The sequence below is a fragment of the Polypterus senegalus genome, chromosome 1 (genome assembly GCF_016835505.1).
Source record: "Polypterus senegalus isolate Bchr_013 chromosome 1, ASM1683550v1, whole genome shotgun sequence".
Classification (NCBI taxonomy): Eukaryota; Metazoa; Chordata; class Cladistia; order Polypteriformes; family Polypteridae; genus Polypterus; species Polypterus senegalus.
This window is the reverse complement of record NC_053154.1, coordinates 127979161-128002312: the sequence shown is the minus strand read 5'-3', so window position 1 is coordinate 128002312 and position 23152 is coordinate 127979161. Positions and strand designations below refer to the sequence as shown.

At 36.4% G+C, this 23152-nt stretch overlaps 1 protein-coding gene across 2 annotated transcripts in view; it reads right to left on the bottom strand.

Moving 5' to 3' along the window:
• The window catches only part of dhx36 (DEAH (Asp-Glu-Ala-His) box polypeptide 36), a 108038-nt gene extending 85381 nt beyond the window's left edge, over positions 1 to 22657 (bottom strand). Inside the window, exons 1-6 of one of the 2 annotated variants that reach the window (XM_039757518.1) lie at positions 22149 to 22657; positions 20841 to 20971; positions 18497 to 18662; positions 17753 to 17791; positions 5885 to 6055; positions 5475 to 5554 (exon numbers count right to left, since the gene is read on the bottom strand). In XM_039757518.1, coding sequence (XP_039613452.1) covers positions 5475 to 5554; positions 5885 to 6055; positions 17753 to 17791; positions 18497 to 18662; positions 20841 to 20971; positions 22149 to 22403 — 842 coding nt within the window. In that variant the 5' untranslated portion in view covers positions 22404 to 22657. The remainder of the gene's footprint in view (positions 1 to 5474; positions 5555 to 5884; positions 6056 to 17752; positions 17792 to 18496; positions 18663 to 20840; positions 20972 to 22148) is intronic. The other variant, XM_039757508.1, reaches the window with a different exon arrangement.
• Between the last annotated feature and the right edge of the window lie 495 nt (positions 22658 to 23152).

Genomic DNA, 23152 nt, shown 5'->3' with positions numbered 1-23152 from the left:
CGACGACTGCCCCGCGGCTCGCTACAACAACGCCCCCCTCACGAAGCCGCCTCGGGTGCGGTGATTATTTATTTAAAATCAATGGCCTTTTCTCCACGAGCTGTGGACCCATAACACCACACATTTATTTTGAATTTGAAAACATCCACGCATCCAAAGCGCAACTCTACAGCGACCTAAAGCAGAAGAGGGCATGGCACTACTTAACATTCAAATATATTACTGGCCAACAAATATAAAGGCCATATAGATATCGACACTGACACAAATCGATGAACATACACAAGCCTGGTCTGCAACAGAATTAAAATCTTGCAGTACTTCTCTATATTCCCTGCTCTATGCTACAGTTAATACAAACTAATGTCAAAATATTAATAATCCAATTGCCCTCCATTCACTTAGAATATGGAACCAATGTAAAAAGCACTTCAAGCACATGACAACCACTTTTTTCCACCCTCTCAAATATACACAGTATTTAATGTTTGAAAAATGTCTTAAAACATTTACATATTTGAATATACACTCACCTAAAGGATTATTAGGAACACCTGTTCAATTTCTCATTAATGCAATTATCTAATCAACCAATCACATGGCAGTTGCTTCAATGCATTTAGGGGTGTGGTCCTGGTCAAGACAATCTCCTGAACTCCAAACTGAATGTCAGAATGGGAAAGAAAGGTGATTTAAGCAATTTTGAGTGTGGCATGGTTGTTGGTGCCAGACGGGCCGGTCTGAGTATTTCACAATCTGCTCAGTTACTGGGATTTTCACGCACAACCATTTCTAGGGTTTACAAAGAATGGTGTGAAAAGGGAAAAACATCCAGTATGCGGCAGTCCTGTGGGACAAAATGCCTTGTTGATGCTAGAGGTCAGAAGAGAATGGGCCGACTGATTCAAGCTGATAGAAGAGCAACTTTGACTGAAATAACCACTCTTTACAACCGAGGTATGCAGCAAAGCATTTGTGAAGCCACAACACGCACAACCTTGAGACGGATGGGCTACAACAGCAGAAGACCCCACCGGGTACCTCTCATCTCCACTACAAATAGGAAAAAGAGGCTACAATTTGCACGAGCTCACCAAAATTGGACAGTTGAAGACTGGAAAAATGTTGCCTGGTCTGATAAGTCTCGATTTCTGTTGACTTTGGCGTAAACAGAATGAGAACATGGATCCATCATGCCATGTTACCACTATGCAGGCTGGTGGTGGTGGTGTAATGGTGTGGGGGATGTTTTCTTGGCACACTTTAGGCCCCTTAGTGCCAACTGGGCATTGTTTATGACCATGTCCATCCCTTCATGACCACTATGTACCCATCCTCTGATGGCTACTTTCAGCAGGATAATGCACCATGTCACAAAGCTCGAATCATTTCAAATTGGTTTCTTGAACATGACAATGAGTTCACTGTACTAAAATGGCCCCCACAGTCACCAGATCTCAACCCAATAAAGCATCTTTGGGATGTGGTGGAACGGGAGCTTCGTGCCCTGGATGTGCATCCCACAAATCTCCATCAACTGCAAGATGCTATCCTATCAATATGGGCCATCATTTCTAAAGAATGCTTTCAGCACCTTGTTGAATCAATGCCACGTAGAATTAAGGCAGTTCTGAAGGCGAAAGGGGGTCAAACACTGTATTAGTATGGTGTTCCTAGTAATCCTTTAAGTAAGTGTAGATAATGTTGCATCCTACGAGCAATTAAGCTTCAAATGTAAGTTCTCATCAACAAATTTTCTCCACAACTTTCAGGCTAGAAACTGTAAAACTGAACCTGCCTAATTTTCCTCAACTTCTACTCATTTCTATTCCAGAAGAAATACTGATCAGTCTTGAAGATTCAGATAGCGTCTCTACAATTTACATAAACATTTAAAGTCCCTTCCTTTCAAAGACCCCAGGGTACAATGAGAAAGGATCTTTCACTTAATATTTCAGAAAAGAAGTGGAAAACAGCCATGCACACTATAGCTCCATATGTGCAAAGCACTCATCCAACTTAAAATCTTCTACTGAGCACATTTATCTCATTATCCAAAAACTTTTCAGGGCAAGATTTAACCTGTTAATGTTGCAATTCAGCTCCAGCCTCACTGGACCACATATTTTGAACATGTATTTTGGACAAAAATCATTGAATGCCTATCAGAGAGCCTTGGTGTCACAATCACTCCTAACCCATTAACAGCTGTGTTTGGTGAACTCCCAGACGGGCTTAAAGTGGAGAAGGACAAACAAACTGTAATTGCCTTTACCTCACGTATTGGCATGTAGGCTTATCTTGCTCAACTGGAAGAATCCCACCACACCACTTTTAAGTCAGTGGGTAACTGAAGTCCTGTACTATTTGAAATTGGAAAAAAAATCAAATTTTCACTTAGAGGATCTGTTCAAAACTTTTAAAATACAGCAGGAGATAATCAATAAAGTTTCAGAATACATTTCTCCATTGGGAAAAAGGATACTCTTCCTTCCTTGCTGCTTTTAAAGATTTGCTTTATTGGGTATCTCTTAGTGCTGGGTGATATACCGGTTCATACCAAAAACCGTTTTTTATTTTTTTTTTTTTATGATATGGATTTTTCTTATACCGCAACATCGGTTTAAATTGCCTAAACGATGTTCGGAACGTGGCGCAGCGGGAAACTGTTCAAGTGGGGACCTTTTTCACTGCTACACCGCTAAACACTGATTTGTTGCATTAGGGCTCTTTTTCACTGCTACACCACGAAATAGTGGGCGGTAGCACCGCACGGTGACAATGGACAGAGAGCATTCCGAAACTGACCTAAAAGTAAAGTTGAACATGATGAACAGAAGAACTTTTGCAGAAAAAAAGGAGTCACGTCCGTGGCCTGGAGATAACTTTAGTTTTAAAAGGTCAGATGTGTAAATACTGTGTCTATACTACTGGATAATACTGCAAGCCAAGTTGTACTTGTTTTCAATACAGTGTAATGTACCTGGGTACTGTGTAATAGTGTGACGACATGTTGACTTTATTCTCGTAATTTGTCATTAAAGTAGACCATCATAAACTAAACTTCATCGTAAAATGAATATTTAATTTACTAGATTTTCTCAGACCCTGTCATAAGTTATATAGCACATTAAATGCTTTGCGTTAAGTGATTCTTAAACTGACTTCTTCTTGCACTAAGAGGAGGCGCCGACAGCGATCGCCGCACAGAATACATTCACTTCATGATCTTCCTGCTCTCTGAACATTTAGAATGCTCAGATAAATACTTAATATAATTTTCATGGTGAAATGCATTAAAGCATGCATTAATCATATGGGGGCACGGCGGCGTGCCTGCCTTGCATTTGCATGTTTTTCTGGTGGGTTTACTAGGCGTGCTTCAGTTTCCTTTCAAAGTCATGTAGGTTTTGTGGGGTTTTGTTGTGCTATATTGACCCTGCTAGTGTATGTTTTGCTTGTATTCATCCTGCGATGTGCTGGCGACTCGTTCAGAGATGGGCGCAACTCTGAATGGATGGCATAATTAAACATGTATAACGAAGATATTTTAAAAGTTCTGAACACTCCGTGGGCTAAGTTTATAACTAGTTTTAATTTCACAAAGACGTTTATCGTGTGGTGATTGGTTATGTGGTGAAAGAAAAAGGAAGGAAGGAAGGAAGGAAAAAGGAACTGGGGTTTTGGTACGTCAGATAGAGACAGCATGCATGCAATAAAGATAGCCCGCTCAGAAGAACATGCATTGAATTCTGTGTTTGTGTCTCCGACCAGCAGATCAGAAACCCAACATTTGCACAATATTTAAGTTAAACCTGTGCGATAGCTATTCATACATCCAGTTTTTTGGACCCTCGTCACACCTGCCATAAAGTTCTCTACACTGAACATACACCAGGGGAACCCTTACTGCGAGGGAGCAGCACTACCACCTCACTACCGTGCATGTGTAATACCTGCTTTAATGCATTTCATCATGAAAATGATATCAAGTATTTATCTTAGCATTCTAAATTTTCAGAAAGCAGGAATATCATGAAGTGAATGGATTCTGTATGATGATTGCTGTCTTCTCTTAGTGCAGAAGAAGTCAGTTTAAGAAGCGTAGTGATTAACCACTGGGTCGGGGAACGTAACACAAAGCATTTAATGTGCTGCATTAATTTATGACAGGGTAAATTAAGTAATTGATTAAACATTGATTTTAGGAAGAAGTTTAGTTTACAACATTCTACTTTAATTATGAAGTAAACTATGAGAATAAAGTGGAAATGTCGACTTTAATCTCAACATAAACGAGAATAAAGTGGAAATGTTGACTTTGTTCTCGCATATAGTTTGTTTTTTCTTCCCAGTATAGCTTAGCTTGAAGCAAGGTCCATATTAATGCAGTTTGCCTAAATGATGGTTCAGTTGGTAAAGATGTCATCACCAAGTTGCACTTGTTTTATTTTATTTTAATTTGGTAAATACTGTGTAATGCACCTGGGCTTGAAGTCTTGAAGTAATAGTGCAACTATCAGTAATAATACTATTATTTATTTTATTGTTATTATTTATTAGTTTAAATATTATGCAGTTTAATGATGATGAAGTTGTTTAAAAAGTCACTTTAACGTGTCAGTGGACAGAGATTGTTAACATTAACAGAAAGTGTAGTTGGTTTACAAAAAATATTTACTATTTTTTCCTTTTCTAAGACATATTCGGTGCAATACAATTTTTGACAAGCACTTCTGGATATTTTACTAAGTCTAAATGCCTCTTTGTATGGTTGAAAATATGTGTCAAAATTATAGTTTGTTTTTGCAAAATGTGTTCAATAAAAAGGTTCTATGTTTTGACTGGATCTGTCATGCAATGTGATACCTTCTTCATTAGTGGCACCCCCTTGAAAACTATCACTTTATGGGGCAATGCAAAACTGTATTAATACTTGTGTGCACATTAAAATTTTTTTTTTGTACAATGTACAATACTCTTGACAGTGGAATAGGTTATTCTTAGCCAGTAATTGCAGTGGAAAATGTGGTTAACATCCACTCATGCATGGGGAAAAAAAATACTGTTGAATACCATGAAACCTGGATAATTTAGAAAAATACCGTGATATAGAATTTTGGTCATACCGCCCACCCCTAGTATCTCTCTTCTCTTTCTTCCGAGTGGGGGTTGAATTTAGGTTTGTTAAGTTTGACTCAATAGTATTAATTGTTATTTGCTTTTAATTAAAATCAATAAAAAAAGTTTTACATTAATACAACAATCATATAAAAGGCCACTTGGTTTCACATAGTTACTTCATTTGTAAACATAGTTATAAGGCCTTTTGGAGATCAATGGGAAGTCAAAAAAGTTAAACCAAGAAATTTTGTTCAAAGCTTTGTAAAATTTTAGCTTTGAAAATGCCTTAACAAAGTATGCACAGGGTTCAAACTGTTATCCATAGCCTTAACTTTAATATATTGACTCACCACTGAAGTCGGATCTGATATCCACAGCTATTCCCATCTCCACATGACTCTGCTCGTTCTGCTGCTACTCTTTCTGCAACCTAAGAAGAAAAATATTAATAACCTGTTGACAAAGAAAATGCACGTTTTTATAGTTATAATATCATGCAGAACTATTCAGTTCAAATACATTTTTATTTTTCTTTTGGTTTAATATGATCTAATCTTACAAAAGAAAACATTACAATTAACTGAATTACTCTGAAAATATAACTTTTAATCAAAATGTTAACTAGCAAAAAAAATTCTGATAAGAAGGCAGCATACCAATATCCACAGTAAGATTAATTCAGAAACTTACCTCTGCAACAAATAAGGCAAAACTATGAAATATTACTAAATAGTAAAACTTAACTTCAAGCAAGACTTACGGAAATAGCACTTATTCTGCGTGGCTGTGTGCAAACTATTCTGCATAATGATCCCATATTTCTTTCAATGTAGTCATCAAGAATAAATTGAGTAACTTGTGTTGTCTTCCCACACCCAGTCTCTCCACTAATTACCACAACTTGATTGTTCTTAATCAGCTGAACAATTTCCTACAAGAAAAGCAAATTAAACAAATTACAGCCATCATTAAACTAGGCAAGGTTTCTGAGAGTGTATACAATGATCCAAATCACAGGCTTCAAACTAGTTGTATGAGTGAAACTATATTTAGAATTTATAAGTTATATAGTAAGCTATATTGACAAATTTAAGGTTAAAATTATGACAATACAAAAATTTAAATTATTACATTAAAAATTACAAACAAAACATAAAATAGATTACATATTATCAAGTATTTGTACGCTTTTGAAAATTACATAATGGGAGGTATATTTTCTTCTCCTTCTGGCTGCTTCAGTTAGGCGTCGCCACAGTGTATCATCTGTTTCCATAACTTCCAGCTATCTGGTAACTCTTCATTGCCACATAGTTCCTGTCTTGCATCCTTCCTGAACTCCAACTTACAGTCTTTCTTTTTTGATTTCCACCATTTGATCCTTGGCTCTGCCCTCACTCTCCTCCTCTTCTTCTTGATCTCCAAAGACATCCTATTGAACACCATTGTATGCTACCTAACTACTCTTTCCCCTGCCCCCACTTTGCAGTCTCCAAACTTCTTTAGACTGACCCTCCTGCTTAGGATAAAGTCCATCTGTGTGTATCTTCCTCCACTCTTGTACATCACCATGTGTTCCTCCTTCTTCTTAAATATGTACTCACCACAGCTATGACCAACCTTTTCACAAAGATGAACTTCCCTTAGAGATCAAATACTGTACCAAACAGAAGCAATTTAACATCGTTAGATTAAATAAAACTATATATTTAAACAAAAGTAGGAACCGAAAGCACCCACCACACTTGACAATACTCAGATGCACTGAGGTGACTATTGCAAAACCTTTTGTTAATTTGAATGTGCAGTTTCAGGAATGGGCAAGGGTATATGGGATAATTGTAACCTACATCTCAACCTTAAAAATAGAAGACTACAATCAAAAACATGTCGTAAAATTGATACTTTAATTAAAAGCAAGACGTATCTCTCCCTTCGATTCAGTACTATCCTTTAAGGATGCACTTTACTGGTTGAAACTATTAAAAACATTGTCAATCCCTTTCTGATATCTTTTTTAATAATGCTCATCAGAAGTTCATATTATCACTAAGCAGTACATTTAAGTAAACTACATACTTTGACGATTATTTCATTGTAACATTCTTTGTATCTTGTTTTTTGAATATCTAGTTCCTTTCCTATTCTTAAGCTTTTCCTGTGTCTTTTAAAAAACACTTTTGCCTTGCCTTTTTATTGCTCATGGATTTATCAAAGCACCAGTGTTTATTTGCCCAATCTTCCTATTCATACGTTTTCAAAACAATGCTGCAAATTTATCACACTATGTCCATGTAAAGGCAAAAGTTGTTATTATTTAAAACTCCTAAAATGCTTTTAAATTATTAAAGAATGTATTTATTAATCTTCTGCTAAATGATAAGAGAAAATAAACTCTCCGTAAGCTACGGTTAAAGTAAAGTCATTAATCCTCTGGTGTACCCAAAAATGTGACTACAGGAGCTTGGCATCAGTTTGTAAACATCACGATTATAACTATTTAGTGTTCTCAGGGTCAGCATTTTCTTTTAAAGGTATACTTTACTAAATAACTTTTACTAAATGTTAGTTATGACATCAATGACAAAAGACTTGGCAATCTAAAGTAATATAGCCTTTTAAAACCCACATGTAAGTTTTAATATACTGTACCAAGATTTTATTTTCACAAGTGTTTTTAGAAGAACATAATCAGAATTCTAAGCAAATTAATCTTGAAAAATTCTGTATTACAAATGAGTAACTACAGGCTTCTGCTTCAGCTTTACAAAGCTAATCTACTTCTGAAGACCTTGTTGTAATGTGAATGATTTGAAATACAACTGTATGATTACAATGAATGTAAATGGAAACAAATGTAAGTGTTCTAAAGCACCAAAAGATGCCCCTCATTTCTGCTCAAAAAGCACCAAAAAACATGAAAATTGAGCATAGTTTAACAACATTAGTCATCATTGGGTTGTCACTGGGTCATCATTTGCACTGTGTGTGACGAGGATGGACATGATTAGAAATTAGTACATTAGAAGGTCAGCTCAGGTTGGATGGTTTGGAGACAAAGTCAGAGAGGCAAGATTGCAGTTTTTTTTGGATAAGTGCAGAGGAGAGATGCTGGGTATACGGATGTTGTGAGAGAGGACATGCAGGTGATGAGTGTAACACAACAAGATGTATAGGACAGCAAAATATTTTTTCTTAATTTAAAAATATTGTTTTATAAATCTGTTTACCTATACTTATCACTTCAAGTTTTACATTCAAGTTAATGGCATTTCGATCCTGAAATTTTTCAACTGTTTTCATGATAATTGTTTGACCCATGATTTCCAAGAATGCCTCAAAAATACAGCTGTGTCTCAAACATCCAATACAACCTTTAAATGCCACAGGGGTTGGATAGACATCCCACCAAAGGAGGGGATGGTTCCTTTCCTGGAGTGGAGGCTCTGAAGAGGCAGATGAGCATCACAACCAGGAGAGGGGAAGAAGCCAGACCCAGAAGTAATGGCCAGAGAAGATGGACGAACAGCCCACCAGAAGAACACATCGTTAGGGACTCTTTATTCCCCCCTAGGATATCGTTGCCCAGTATGGAACCAACATGGCATGCTGGGAAGTGTAGTCGACTAATACAGCCCTGTTGGGATCCCTTGAGTGCCACAAGGGGGCGCTGCAGGGAGATGCGCTCTCTACAATAGGACTTCCATATGTTCCGGAAGTACATCCATCAGGCAGTCGCCCTGGCACCGGAAATAATCCTGGGTCCTCAATAAAAGGGACTGCACTCCCTTGTCCAGGTGAGTTGGAGCTGGGAGGAAGGAAGGCAACTCAACGAGAGGAGGGCAGTGTGGTGGTAGGAGTATTGTGGAGAGAAGAATTGTGGACTTACATAGACTCTATATATATATATATATATATATATATATATATATATATATATATATATATATATATATATATATATATATATATATATATATATATATATATATATATATATATACTGTGTGCACAATTATTAGGCAAGTGAGTATTTTGACCATATCATCATTTTTAATGCGTATATTCCAACTCCAAGCTGTATTAACTTGAATGCTTATTGGATTTAAGCACGTCAGGTGATGTGTATTTGTGTAATGAGGGAGGGTGCGGCCTAAGGAGATTAACACCCTATATCAAGGTGTGCAGAATTATTAGGCAGCTAGTTTTCCTCAGGCAAAATGGGCCAAAAACGAGATTTAACTGACTCTGAAAAGTCAAAATTGTAAAAAGTCTTTCAGAGGGATGCAGCACTTTTGGAATTGCTAAGATATTGGTGTGTGATCACAGAACCATCAAACATTTTGTTGCAAATAGTCAACAGGGTCGCAAGAAACGTGTTGAGAACAAAAGACGAAATTAGCTGCCAAAGATTTGAGAAGAATCAAATGTGAAGCTACCAGGAACCCATTATCCTCCAGTACTTTCATATTCCAGAGCTGCAACCTACCTGGAGTGCCCAGAAGTACAAGGTGTTCAGTGCTCAAAGACACGGCCAAGGTAAGGAGGGCTGAAACCCAACCACCACTGAACAAGAAACATGAGTTGAAACGTCAAAACTGGGCCAAGAAATATCTGAAGACAGATTTTTTCAAAGGTTTTATGGACCGATGAGATGAGAGTGACTCTTGATGGACCAGATGGATGGACCTGTGGATCAGTAATGGGCACAGAGCTCCACTCCAACGTGGAGGTGGGGTACTGGTATGAGCTGGTATTTTTAAAGATGAGCTAATTGGACCTTTTTGCATTGAAGATGAGCTCAAAATCAACTCCCAAACCTACTGCCAGTTTTTCGAAGACACTTTCTTCAAACAGTGATACAGGAAAAAGACCATGATTTTATGCAGGCCAATGCTCCATCACTTGCATCGAAGTTCTCCACTGCGTGGCCAGCCAGTAAAGGCCTTAAAGATGAAGGAATAATGACATGGAACCCCTTCCTCATCTGACCTAAACCCTATCGAGAACTTGTGGGCACTTCTTAAACGCTAGATTTACGGGGGAGAAAAACAATACAACTCTCAGAAGAGTGTCTGGGAGGCTGTAGTCACTGCTCCACAAAAAGCTGATCGTCAACAGATCAAGAAACTGACAAGACTCCATGAATGGAAAGGCTTATGACTGTTATTGGAAAGAAGGGTGGCTATATTGGTCATTGATTGATTGATTTATTTTTTTTTAAATGTCAGAGATGTTTATTTGTAAATTTTGAGGTGTTTGTTTATTATTCTCACTATAACAGATGAAAATAAACAAGTGAGATGGGAAAATTTTAATTTTTCCTTTAGTTGCATAATAAATCTGCACACTAATAGTTGCCTAATAATTGTGCACATATGTATTCCCCTGATGATGTTCACACTCACATTTCCGTTGTGAAACATTCAGGTTTATTAACATTTTGGATTGACTGATAGCACTGTGTTTGTTCCATATTAAAATTAATCCTCAAAAATACAACTTGTCTAATAATTGTGCACACAGTGTGTATATATATATATATATATATATATATATATACTAGCAAAATACCCGCTTCGCAGCGGAGAAGTAGTGTGTTAAAGAAGCAATGAAAAGAAAAGGAAACATTTTGAAAATAACGTAACCTGATTGTCAATGTAATTGTTTTGTCACTGTTGTGAGTGATGAGTGTTGTTGTCATATATATATATATATATATATATATATATATATATACACACACACATAAACACACATATATATATATATATATATATATATATATATATATATATATATATATATATATATATATATATATATATATATATATATATATATATATATATATATATACACACATACATAACCACACACATATATAAACATATATATACATATACATACATATCTACATATATACACACACAGCTATTTCGTATCAGTGCAATACGCTGTTTGTTAAAACGGTTGACTCCGCTCTTACGTGCAATAACAAATCAAATCATTCAGTTGTCTTTGCTCATATGTCATTTTAGAGCTGGACGCCTGGCATCTTTTTTTGGCCACAAGTTCGTTTCTGTTTGGTGTGAGGTTCTGTGTTGTGGAGATTCTCAGGATGGATTGCAGGTGCTCATCAGTAAGGCGACTCCTGTGTGCTGTTTTGTTAAGTCTTTATCACTGAGAAGAGCTTCTCACACAGATATGTGCTACCAAACATGCACAAGGTTCAAGCCGCATGTAGACGGACTTTTTTTGTTCTTCAAAGTCACCAAAGCGCCGTGCAAACTCAGTGCGCAATAACTCTAGCTTCGCAATAACTTGCCGCTTCATAAGGTAGACTTGATTAACGCAGTAAGTGTTCGGCAAGGCAGCTGAAGCGCTGCATTATGGGATCTGTAGTTTATTGTGTTACCAGCGCTCCATATACCCGGCTTTAATAACAATAATACAGTATATAAAATGATCTCGGGGCGGATATAATTACACGCCGGGCCGGATGTGGCCCGCAGCCCTTGAGTTTGACACATATGGACTAAATAGAACTTGAAAAGATATATTTTTCAAATGTGATCGCGCAAGATAGAGTTGACGCAAGACTACAGCCTGCATGCCTCAATGAGTCATCCTCCCCTCGCTTTTACTTTTTACCGTTCATCTAATGAATACACTGTGTATGGCTTTACCAAAACAATCATTGATGGCGAATAAAGTATCCATTATTCGAGTATGTAGAGCGGGATATATATATATATACATATATATATATACCCGCGATCGCAGGAGAAGTAGTGTGTTAAAAAGCTAGAAAAGAAAAGGGAACATTTTAAAAATAACGTAACATGACTGTCAATATACAGTATTTGTTTTGTGAGTGTTACTGAGTGTTGCTGTCATCAAGGATTTGATTATCATTATTTCTTTCAATCAGGTTCGTATTTGTAGGATGTGTTGTGTTCAAGTTACATTCCGTGTTTGTCAATCGTTGTAAAGATGACAGGTTTCATTCATAGATTCGTTTCTTACTGCATCAATAAACAGCTCGTCTTCTTCTTTATCTGAGACCTGACACACTGCATGCACGGGTTTTTTTACATTGTCTTCCTTTAGCGGACATTGACTTTTTCCACCGTGTGCTTTGTTTCCACAGTAGCTGCATTCATGAATATGCTTATCAGACGCTTCATATTTTTTGCTGCTTTTTCAATTGTGTAATTCGGTTTTGTTCAGCTCTTTGGAACTGTTGCTTTTATCTGTGCACTCGCCAGTTCACGTGAGCCGCTCGGTGTACTTGTATCGAAGGTTCCCAGCTGTGCTGGTGCCATCTCGTGCTATGTCCATAGCTTTATTTAATGTTACCTTAGTCCTGGCACTTAAAACTTTCTCTCGCAGTTTCGCTGAGTTTGTGTCAAACACCACCCTGACCATCTCATCTTCCTCTCCATAAGCACAGTCCTTCACCCGTGAATATTTACCCGTGGCAGTTTGCTATTGGATTGCCGCTGACGGACGGCCTTCTATGGGCAGGCACTAAATTACAAACGCCAGCGGCAGCCTGTCTATGAACTTAATTTAAAGTGTAGGTTTACATCGTGCTTTGTTTCCGAAGTAGCAGAATTCACTTCTTATGGTTTCGCTGCCTTCTCAATTATATAATGCATGTTTTCTTGAGCGCTCTTTTGAGGTCTTCCCGGTGTTCTATGTACTGCGTGATTACGTGGGAGGCGTGATGATGTCACACGAAACTCCGCCCCCACGGCGTTGAAGCTCATCTCCATTACAGTAAATGGAGAAAAACTGCTTCCAGTTATGACCATTACGCGTAGAATTTCGATATAAAACCTGCCCAACTTTTGTAAGGAAGCTGTAAGGAATCAACCTGCAAAATTTCAGCCTTCCACCCACACGGGAAGTTGGAGAATTAGTGATGAGTCAGTGAGTGAGTTAGTGAGTGAGTGAGTGAGTGAGTGAGGGCTTTGCCTTTTATTAGTATAGATAATAAAAATAATAAAGAAAATATTTTAAAAGGAGAGAATATGAACATATCATACAATGCATAAAAAGCCCACTTTTCTTTGCCTTTGGTCTCCAGAAATAACTTGCACTATTAAACAAAATGAATGTTAAGTCCACTGCCATTAGTAAAAATGTAATTTCCACAATGCATGTTTATTAAGTACTAAAACTGTATCGGTATAATTACACTGCTGAACTTTAGCCAGAAACACTGTGCTCCACAATGCTTCAGTAACTAACCATTGGTACAACAAACCTTCACAGAGACTACAAGTCGCAAATATCTAAAGAAACACTTGATAACTAACATCAGCAAGGAAAAGAGAGGTTGGAAGTACTGAGGTCTACGTAAGGTAGCACTGGAACAGGTACATATGTCTAGGATTTGAGCTGCACAGGTATTTGAAACTTGCTCTAAAATCTGCCTCACCTGGACTACCATTACTTTAGTGTTCAACATTTCCTTCTGTAGATTAGATAAATCACATCAATTCCTTCCTTTGCAAAACCAAAGAAAGCCTTTGCATATGTTGGGTAAGATCTTATTATTTTTTTTCATTTATGTCTCATGGAGAACTTTATATTTTACCTTCAAGGACAAGTTTACATCTAACAAGTGAAATCATAATCCAGCTTTGAAAAAGGAAGATTAAAATTTATGCATGATTTCTTTTACAAAGAAGTGCAATAAAACATATTATTAAATAATTATGCATATGTTGTTCATAATATGTGTATCTATACTAATAAAAGGCAAAGCCCTCACTGACTAACTGACTGACTGACTCACTCACTAATTCTCCAACTTCCCATGTAGGTAGAAGGCTGAAATTTGGCAGGCTTATTCCTTACAGCTTACTTACAAACATTAAGCAGGTTTCATTTCGAAATTCTACACGTAATGGTCATAACGGTCGACAACGTCCGCCATGTTGAACATTCTTATTTATGGCCCCATCTTCACAAAATTTGGTAGGCGGCTTCCCTGATGTATGTACTTATTTTGGTGGTATGACACCACTGTCGGCCGCCATACTGAACTTTCCAGCGTCACTAATTCTCCAACTTCCCGTGTAGGTAGAAGGCTGACCCCATCTTCATGAAATTTGGTAGGCAGCTTCCCTGCGCTAACCGAAACCAATGTATGTACTTATTTCGGTGGTATGACGCCACTGTCGGCCACCATATTGAACTTTCCAATGGTCTTTGTTACTTATGGGCCCATCTTCAAGAAATTTGGTATGCAGGTTCCCAGCGCTAACTGAATCCTACTTACGTACAGTATATATATGTCTATAGCCTGCAGCTCGGTCACCGTGTGAGGCGGCGTTGGGTCCTCCATCCCAACTCCTCCCACGTTGTTGGCTACCTGCCTATATAAGGCCGTCCCTCGCTCCGGTCTCTACATTCCCTTCCTTGCTTCGCCATGGCATTCACGTCTCCCTGCTGATAACTACAGCCTTTTTATTTAGTCCACGGCTTCTCCGCTGTTTTATTGTTCGTTTATTACGATTATAGTTATTGTGTAGGTATTTTGCACTTCCTTTACATTGTTCAGGTACCCATTTCCTTTATCATTCCAACCATACCCCTATTAACATGTCTATCGAGGTGATCACCATCGATCAAACTGTCACTCACCGAGTGGTTTCCATGTACATAGATGACACCTGCCTTTTCCATTCTCTTTGTTACATATTGCACAGCCAGATCAGGCTCACTCTTGATATCCAGAGGAACATTGTGTCTTATGTATTGAATGACTGGGACAGGTTCAAGGTGTGGACTGATGACGGTACAGGTATTATAATTATAATTATTATAATTATAATTATACTACACAGGAGCACTATAAAAGAGTGAAATGCTTAAGCCCTTCACCTATGGTTCCGCATGTGAGTTGATGGCTGCTGCAGAATTGTTCGGTTGTTGCTTTCAAGTGTACCAAAATAGCCAAATATTTTACACCTTTGGACAACCGCCAATGCCTCTTAAACATCTTAGATTCACAGGTGACGATTTCAGTAGTGGACATTTTGATGTTTATGAATGTTTAAACTCTCAAAAGCTGGATGTGAAGTTATTGATGAAGCCGGTTGAATGCTTACAACGCTTGACAGATGCCGAATGTCACTTCAACACAAGTCCTGCAAATACTAACATAATTGAAACAAACCATGAAACTCAAACCGATTATGACAGCAGCAATTCAAGCTGTGACAAACCAGTAAAAAGGAGGCGTCAGACGTCGTGGTACATTTTCTGATACAGCTAGACGGAAACAACTTCGTGACGCTGCAGCTAAATACTCGCAGAAAAATGCACAAGTTAATAGAGACGCTGCCGCTAAATACTCGCAGGCAATTCCACAAGTTCATAGACAAGCTTCCGCTAAATATTCGCAGGCAAATCCACAAGTTATTACCGGGAATGCCTGTTAAACATCTTAGATTCACGAGTAGCGGTTTGGGCAGTAAAAACTTCGATTAAAGAAACCTGTTACCTTTACAATGGTTGACAAACACAGAATATAACTTTAACACAACAAGTCCTCCAAATACGAACCTGATTGAAAGAAATAATGATAACTTAAATCCTTGATGACCGCAACACTCATAACAATGACAAAACAATTATTTTGACAATCATGTTATGTTATTTTTAAAATGTTTCCTTTTCTTTTTCATAACTTCTTTAATACACTACTTCTCCACTGCGAAGTGCGGGTATTTTGCTAGTATTAATTATTTGCACGCTTGAGTTGCTGCCACAAAAAGAAGTTAACTGGGCTTTGCAAAGTTTATGTTTTGCTAACAAAAACCTTACTCTCACATTCTGTACAGATTGTTATAAAAAACAATACTATTTTTAACTTCAGATTAAATCTGGTTAAATCGAGGAACATGTAATTTTTCTCATCCAAAAAAATCTAAGATATTTTAATAAAAGAGCAAGAGACTTAGTTATTTTGGCACAAAATTCTACCAAAGCAAATAAAAATGTTATTACTAATCCTCCAACAGATGTAATATTTATTTACTTAGTATAATTATGATCACTTGATGTCCATAATATAATTATCACAAATCAAATAATAATGCTGCTGGTTCCTTAACTAAAACAAGAATTATCTCTAAAGGCAAAGTCAGTCAGAGCAGGCTACAAAAGAGGCTGTGCTCATGCTGCAGCCAAGAAATAAGATATCTGCCATCCTGCTCCTGAATTCATACCATGTTCCCAAGGAACACCCATATTGCAATTAAAGAACTTGGCACATGTTAAGCATACCTACCATCAACAGCTGTTGTACTGTGACTCAAAATTACGACAACACTAGCGGTGGAGGAATGAAAATCAATACCATATAGCAACAAAATATTTTAACATATCACAATTACACTGAGGACTAATACTTATGTGCTTCTTCCTAAGATTTTGTATAGTTTTATACATGTTGACATGTGTACAACAAAATGCACAGCTTCTAACAACCTTCAGATGATGCAAGGAACATTTTCCTCTCTCTTAAGAGAAAAAAAAAAGTCTGAGACCATATTTTTAATTATTTGTATTACAAGAGTGCTGGCAAACATTAATATCTGCATGGCTGCATAAATTGAGACATAAAATGCTCTGTCCACATTTTTAATAAATTATGGTTGTTCATTTTTTAAATATTACAGGAAAGAAAATTTTTGGAATAAAACATATAATGCAGGTACTACCAAATGAAAATTAAGGTCTTCAACAAACTACAAATTGTACAGTAGCTGTCTCATTCATATTTCAGCTTTATCTAGTATATGTATGACTGGATATTCCAATTTAAATACATAAACTGAACAGAAAACTGCAAACGTTCAAAGTCAGTGTTATATTGTTCAGTTTTAAGTATGCAATACTCATTAATTTTGCAAATGCCAAAATCATCTTACTTAAATATACTGTACAGTTTCACAACATATTGGTCAGACTTTGTACATTATTTTTTGAAAGATTTAAAGGCTCACAAATTAATTATTCACATTAATTGATGATGGGTCGTGTCCTGAAATTGTTTAGTTGATTCAGAAGTGCTGATCTGCTTTAAAAATAAAATTGTGATCATAACTGGCCATAAAAAACCCAGTTGTTGAATGTCAAATATGAAGTGCACAATCTTACATGACAACAAAACAAACCATATGTTAGTTACTTTCTGTACTCATCATAATCCTTTTCTACCATTTACTATTCAAAATCACACAGGGATAGTAATAAAGATATATTATGGTAATAATTGTCAAGAATCACCACAACACACCATTTGCACCAGTCAGGTCATTTAGAATGTATATTAACAGGTCTTGCATGGAGAATTTAATGTCTTCTTGATTGCTCTTTCAACTATGCTAACACAATAAACAAAGAAGTAAATGTAAAATTAGACTAAAATGTGACTATACTAAAGTGTACTAATCAAAAATTTCTACATAGTGCAATACGGCAGCGTAGTGCATAAACCTTGTGACATGTAGACCCTGGGTCAGTTTTGGGCTAAATAAATAAAATAAATATAAAAATAATTGCTTCAAGCTGTTTGCAAATTTAAAAATATCAAATACTTTACCTTTCTCATTTCATAAGATGGTAGCTTCTCCCTGAATCTCTGTAAGAGAATAACACAATTCTGAATAGCATCTAGCCTCATGATAAATAAATTGTTAAGACATAACAATTACAAATTAGTTATCTGTATACATCTGTAAACATCAAACTCAAGGGACAGACAACTGATTACTTTATAGTAATTTACTTTTTAAATATCTGACCTAATTATTCATATGATAAAATATTACCTGTTTACATCTAAAGATTCATTACAGGAACCTATTAAAACCTAAAGTGAAAAAACATTTTTACTTTGTTAAAAAGGCATCACTGAAATATGTAGTCATGTTTTCTTAATTATTACTAGAATACAGCTAAACTATACAGTACAATTATTGAACAGTAAATAAGAGAGAACACTCAACAATTTTTCTAAGAAGTTTAAAGCAAGTCCTTATACATGTACAAACAATGCAAATTTCAAAACAAAATGAAATAAACAAAACCAGCACCCTAAAAAAGTAATCACATTATGTCATTCATCAAGTTTTTGCTTTTATATGAAATACTTTCTACATTAAAAAACAAATCTAGTATTAACTGCATTTTTAGAAATACAGGTAAGAAAAACAGAAACTGTTGTATTTAATTACCAAATTATTAGATTAATCATAACATATCATAGTTACAATAAAAACAGTTGCTTGGCAACTTACCATAAATTAAAACTGCAGTTTAAATGAAAACTACAGAACAGCCTTACCTTCATATCCAAATACTGATAATCTGATTTTTTTTTCTGAAGATCATTTTTAAATTCTTGATCAAGAGTTGAATTTTGAATAATATCTTGAAACAAATACTCTAAATCTTGCTTATCATCTTGTTGTGTACAGTTCTTCACCTCAGGACTGGCAGAATGAATTAATCTATATTGTGAAAGGAAAAATGACTGCTTTATAAAAAAGAACATATGAAAGACCAGTGCATATATGAACAAGGTATATTGTATTGAAACCACGCTAATAATTAATATTACTGGCTTATTTGCCTACTACTGAAAATGCTTCCTATATACAGTACAGGCGAAAAGTTTGGACACACCTGCTCATTTCAATGTGTTTTCTTTATTTTCATGACCATTTACATTGGTAGATTCTCACTGAAGGCATCAAAACTATGAATGAACACATGTAGAGTTATGTACTTAACAAAAAAAGGTGAAATAACTGAAAACATGTTTTATATTCACCTGAGGTGACTACCTGTTGAAGCTCATCGAGAGAATGCCAAGAGTGTGCAAAGGAGTAATCAGAGCAAAGGGTGGCTATTTTGAAGAAACTAGAATATAAAACATGTTTTCAGTTATTTCACCTTTTTTTGTTAAGTACATAACTCCACATGTGTTCATTCATAGTTTTGATGCCTTCAGTGAGAATCTACCAATGTAAATGGTCATGAAAATAAATAAAACACATTGAATGAGGAGGTGTGTCCAAACTTTCGGCCTGTACTGTATGTACACAATAAAAATGAATTCTTATGCAGCTTCAGTAATATTCTTTATTTTGGGCAAAAAATAAAATTCCATAAAAAAAACACAAAAGAATGCAATTCTGATTGACATCTCAAAGAAGAACCAGTTAGTCAGTCCATTAGTCATTTTCCAACCCGCTATGTCCTAACACAGGGTCACAGGGGTCTGTTGGAGCCAATCCCAGCCAACACAGGGCGCAAGGCAGGAACAAACCCTGGGCAGGGTGCCAGCACACACACACACACACAAGGGACAATTTAGGCTCACCAATGCACCTAACCTGCATGTCATTGGACTGTGGGCGGAAACCGGAACACCTGGAGGAAACCCACACAGACGTGGGGTGAACATGCAAACTCCACGCAGGGAGGACCCGGGAAGTGAACCCAGGTCTCCTTACTGCGAGGCAGCAGCGCTACCACTGCACCACCCTCAAAGAAGAGCCAACCAACTAAATTGCAATGTAAAATTTGTTGATAGTAAAACTAATTTCTTGTGTATTTATGATCTAGTTTAAATTTAGCAACACCGCATTCTACAAGAAACTATATTTTCTTGTTAATACTCATTCTGATTTTGTTTAGCTTTGTGAAAATTTTACACAATAAACAACTTTGAACATGTAACTGAGAAATATTTATGGAATTTAAAACTATCGATAACTTGTCCTTCTTGGAAAAACTGTAATTTCATACTGTCATCATGATTATTGACTCTGCAAGCATAGTAGGTAGGATTAAATCACAATATTAGTGGATAGGTAGGAGAGAATCTAACTCCCTTCAATAACAATTATAATTAATAATTATAAATTGTTTTGTATATCACAATATGCTGGAGGAGAATAGTTTGAATCTGTATTGTCTGCTCATTCCCATTGACATAAATCATTTTAGAGAAGAGTTTTTTCCATCATCTATTTTTCATTTTTACTGTTTGCTTAAAAGCACTCACATTCTTTAGCTAAGCCACTCTGTATACATTTTTACAAAATGCTCTGTTTAGCTAATGAAACAAAATGTTTGATATTGGTTTAACTGTTCCAATATAATAATTTGGAAACTTTTTGTAAAATTCTTAGCACAAAGACACCAAATCAAACATTCAGCTTTTTGTTAATGAAACCATACCTCACCAAGAGTTGATGTTATCTGAACACCACTGCGAAAACAATGGAAGCAAATCAATAATCTGCCAGTGCAACACTGGCTCAAAAGGCAAGAATAAAAATCTGCATTTTTTAATTCAATAAAATGCAAATTATTCTTTGATACGTTTAACACTGAAATCTCCCAAGTGCTTTTCATTAACCCTGTATTATTACTATTTTTATTTAGAATTCAATAAAGTCAAATAGGACATCAATTCTTCAAATACTTCTTGGAAAAAACAGAAACTCCAATAAAAATTTAAAAGATTCACAAAAGAACATGCTTCAATTCTGACTAAAAAACTAGTAAAACACCTTAAAGAAACATCAACCAACTAAACTGTAATGTAAAATATTACTTAATTACCATAATTCACAAACTATTTATATAAAGTAACAACTTTAAAAAAAGGTTCTTACCTTTGGCCTCCTGTTGAAGCTGAAGGCCTGGATGAACAAGGCAGCTCTTTCTCCACTTTTTTTGATTGAACGGAACTAAGAAGGTTTGTAATATGCTGTTCTCTGGATTCATCCATCTGCACTACAGCCCTCTAGTTAAAAAACACAAAAGTGTTTACATACAAGTCTGTCCATATAATACATTTCTGATACAGTCACAAACTTTTGTTTGTACAGCCGAGATGATAATTTTGGATTGGTATTAAAATAACAGTTTTAGTTTTATTGCATTGAGTGAGTTTTAGTTTTATTGCATTGAGTGATTTACATTGTGATTACTTTAAAATGACTGCAATTAATGGAACTTGTCTTCCATTAAAGCAGACAACACCAATTATTGCTAATGCTTCAAAAAACTCTGTGTAATGTCTCCATATTCACTTTGTTTTTTTCCATAAATTTTCCTGTTGTTAAAACAAAATAACTAGTGACTTTGAAATGGATATGTTTCTTGTGATCCTTGCCAATGCCTCATACTGACAAGTTTATGCTCCTGGCTTCCTGCAACCCTTAACTGTATTAAACATGTCAGTGTTCACGTATTTGTTTACTACATTTAATACGTGAACATTCTCAAGCTCAAACTCTCTTAGTTCAATTCAGAATCATTTGGGGATCCAACTCTATGCACACAGAGCTGGACAAAAGAAAAAAAACAACCATGGACAGTGTGCCAGTCTGTTGCATCACCTGCTCACTCTCTCTCACACACGGTACATATTTACATTTGCAAATTAACCTAACACAGGTGTCTTTGCAATGTGGAAGGAAAACTGGAGTACCAGCAGAAAAACCCCAAAAGAATGTGAATACTCCACATATACTTCAACCAGGCACTGGAATCACACCTAGGACTCAGAACTCTGTAAGGCTGATTCCCCAATGTTATTCTTCAAATAAGACACATATTCTCCCTGTGCCTATGTGTGTTTTCACTGGGTATTATCCTCCATTATAATAATGTTATGAATGTTAGCTGGTGAACACTCACTGTTACTGTATGAGCAAATGTGGGTGTGTATTGCATGTGTCCTATGATGGATTGGCACCTTTTTTCACCAGTGATGCCAGGATAAGTTCTGGCCCATGCGACACAGAGAAACAGACCAAGTATGATGTGTAATGGGTAGACTGATGACAGCAAATTCACAATATACTGTACATTCCACATAATTGGTGGGTTTGTGAGCTAATCCAATTAACGGAATCATAAAGTAGCACGTCCATCTCCTGGCGATGATACTGTCAACAGAAAATATCTGAACTTACCGATTTTCTCTCTTCTTCTTTTCTTTTCGCTCCCCCTCTTTTAGCGTACCATAAACCAATTTCTTTTCCTTTCAGATGTGCGGGATGCCGTCCGCGTCCGCGACCACCACCACCTCCTCCTCCTCCTCCACTACTTGCTTGCTCATCCCAAGAGTCACTGGTATTCGAACTGCCTCCTCTGTCCCACCGGTTGCCATCATTAAAGCCACCTCGACCGCCACCTCGGCCTCGTCTGTTTCCGTACCCATAACTCATATTCTAAAGGACTACCAATCCTCTATACTCTTCTGATGTGTTTTTACATATATAAATATATATGCTTTTTTTGCTCAAATAATTACAAAATAATGAATACAACCGAACACTAATGGTAGCTAACATGACAAAAATCACAACATGACATTGTTGCTAGTGTACCACATCAACAATAATTTAACTATGAGTTATCGTGTGTAGTACGGCAGAGCTGTTAAAACTCTCCTGAAGACGAGAATAAGCAGGCGCGTCGCGTTAAAACTGCGTCAGCAAGCGGTGCCGCGCTTCACCCTCTACGTCATTCACGTCGAGTTCGTGTTCTCTCTCGCTCCCTTCATGAGCATTTCCACTAGGTTATGTTGTTTACGGAAATTTGCTTGAATGTGGATGTGTTTGATTAATATTGAACGGATGTCTTCCTCTATAAAATTAAATATTAACATTCCCGTGCCTATTTTAACATGCATAGCAAAGCCGCTTTCAACATTACCCACTTCGGCTATAGCTGTAACACAACGTGTAGGAATTATGTATCAATAAGCTGGACAAGACTGATTACGCACCATACAAAAATTATTTCACGGAATTCCGTAAAATAAATTCTGTTAAACCTTAAAAGCATTATCTCCCAGAAACAGGCAAAGTGCACGAACAATTAGTAAAAAGCTGGAACTCAAGAAATAAATGAATTTTTATTGGTATGATTGTATATAAATAAAATGTCGAACTTTAAATAAGTCTAATTTAAC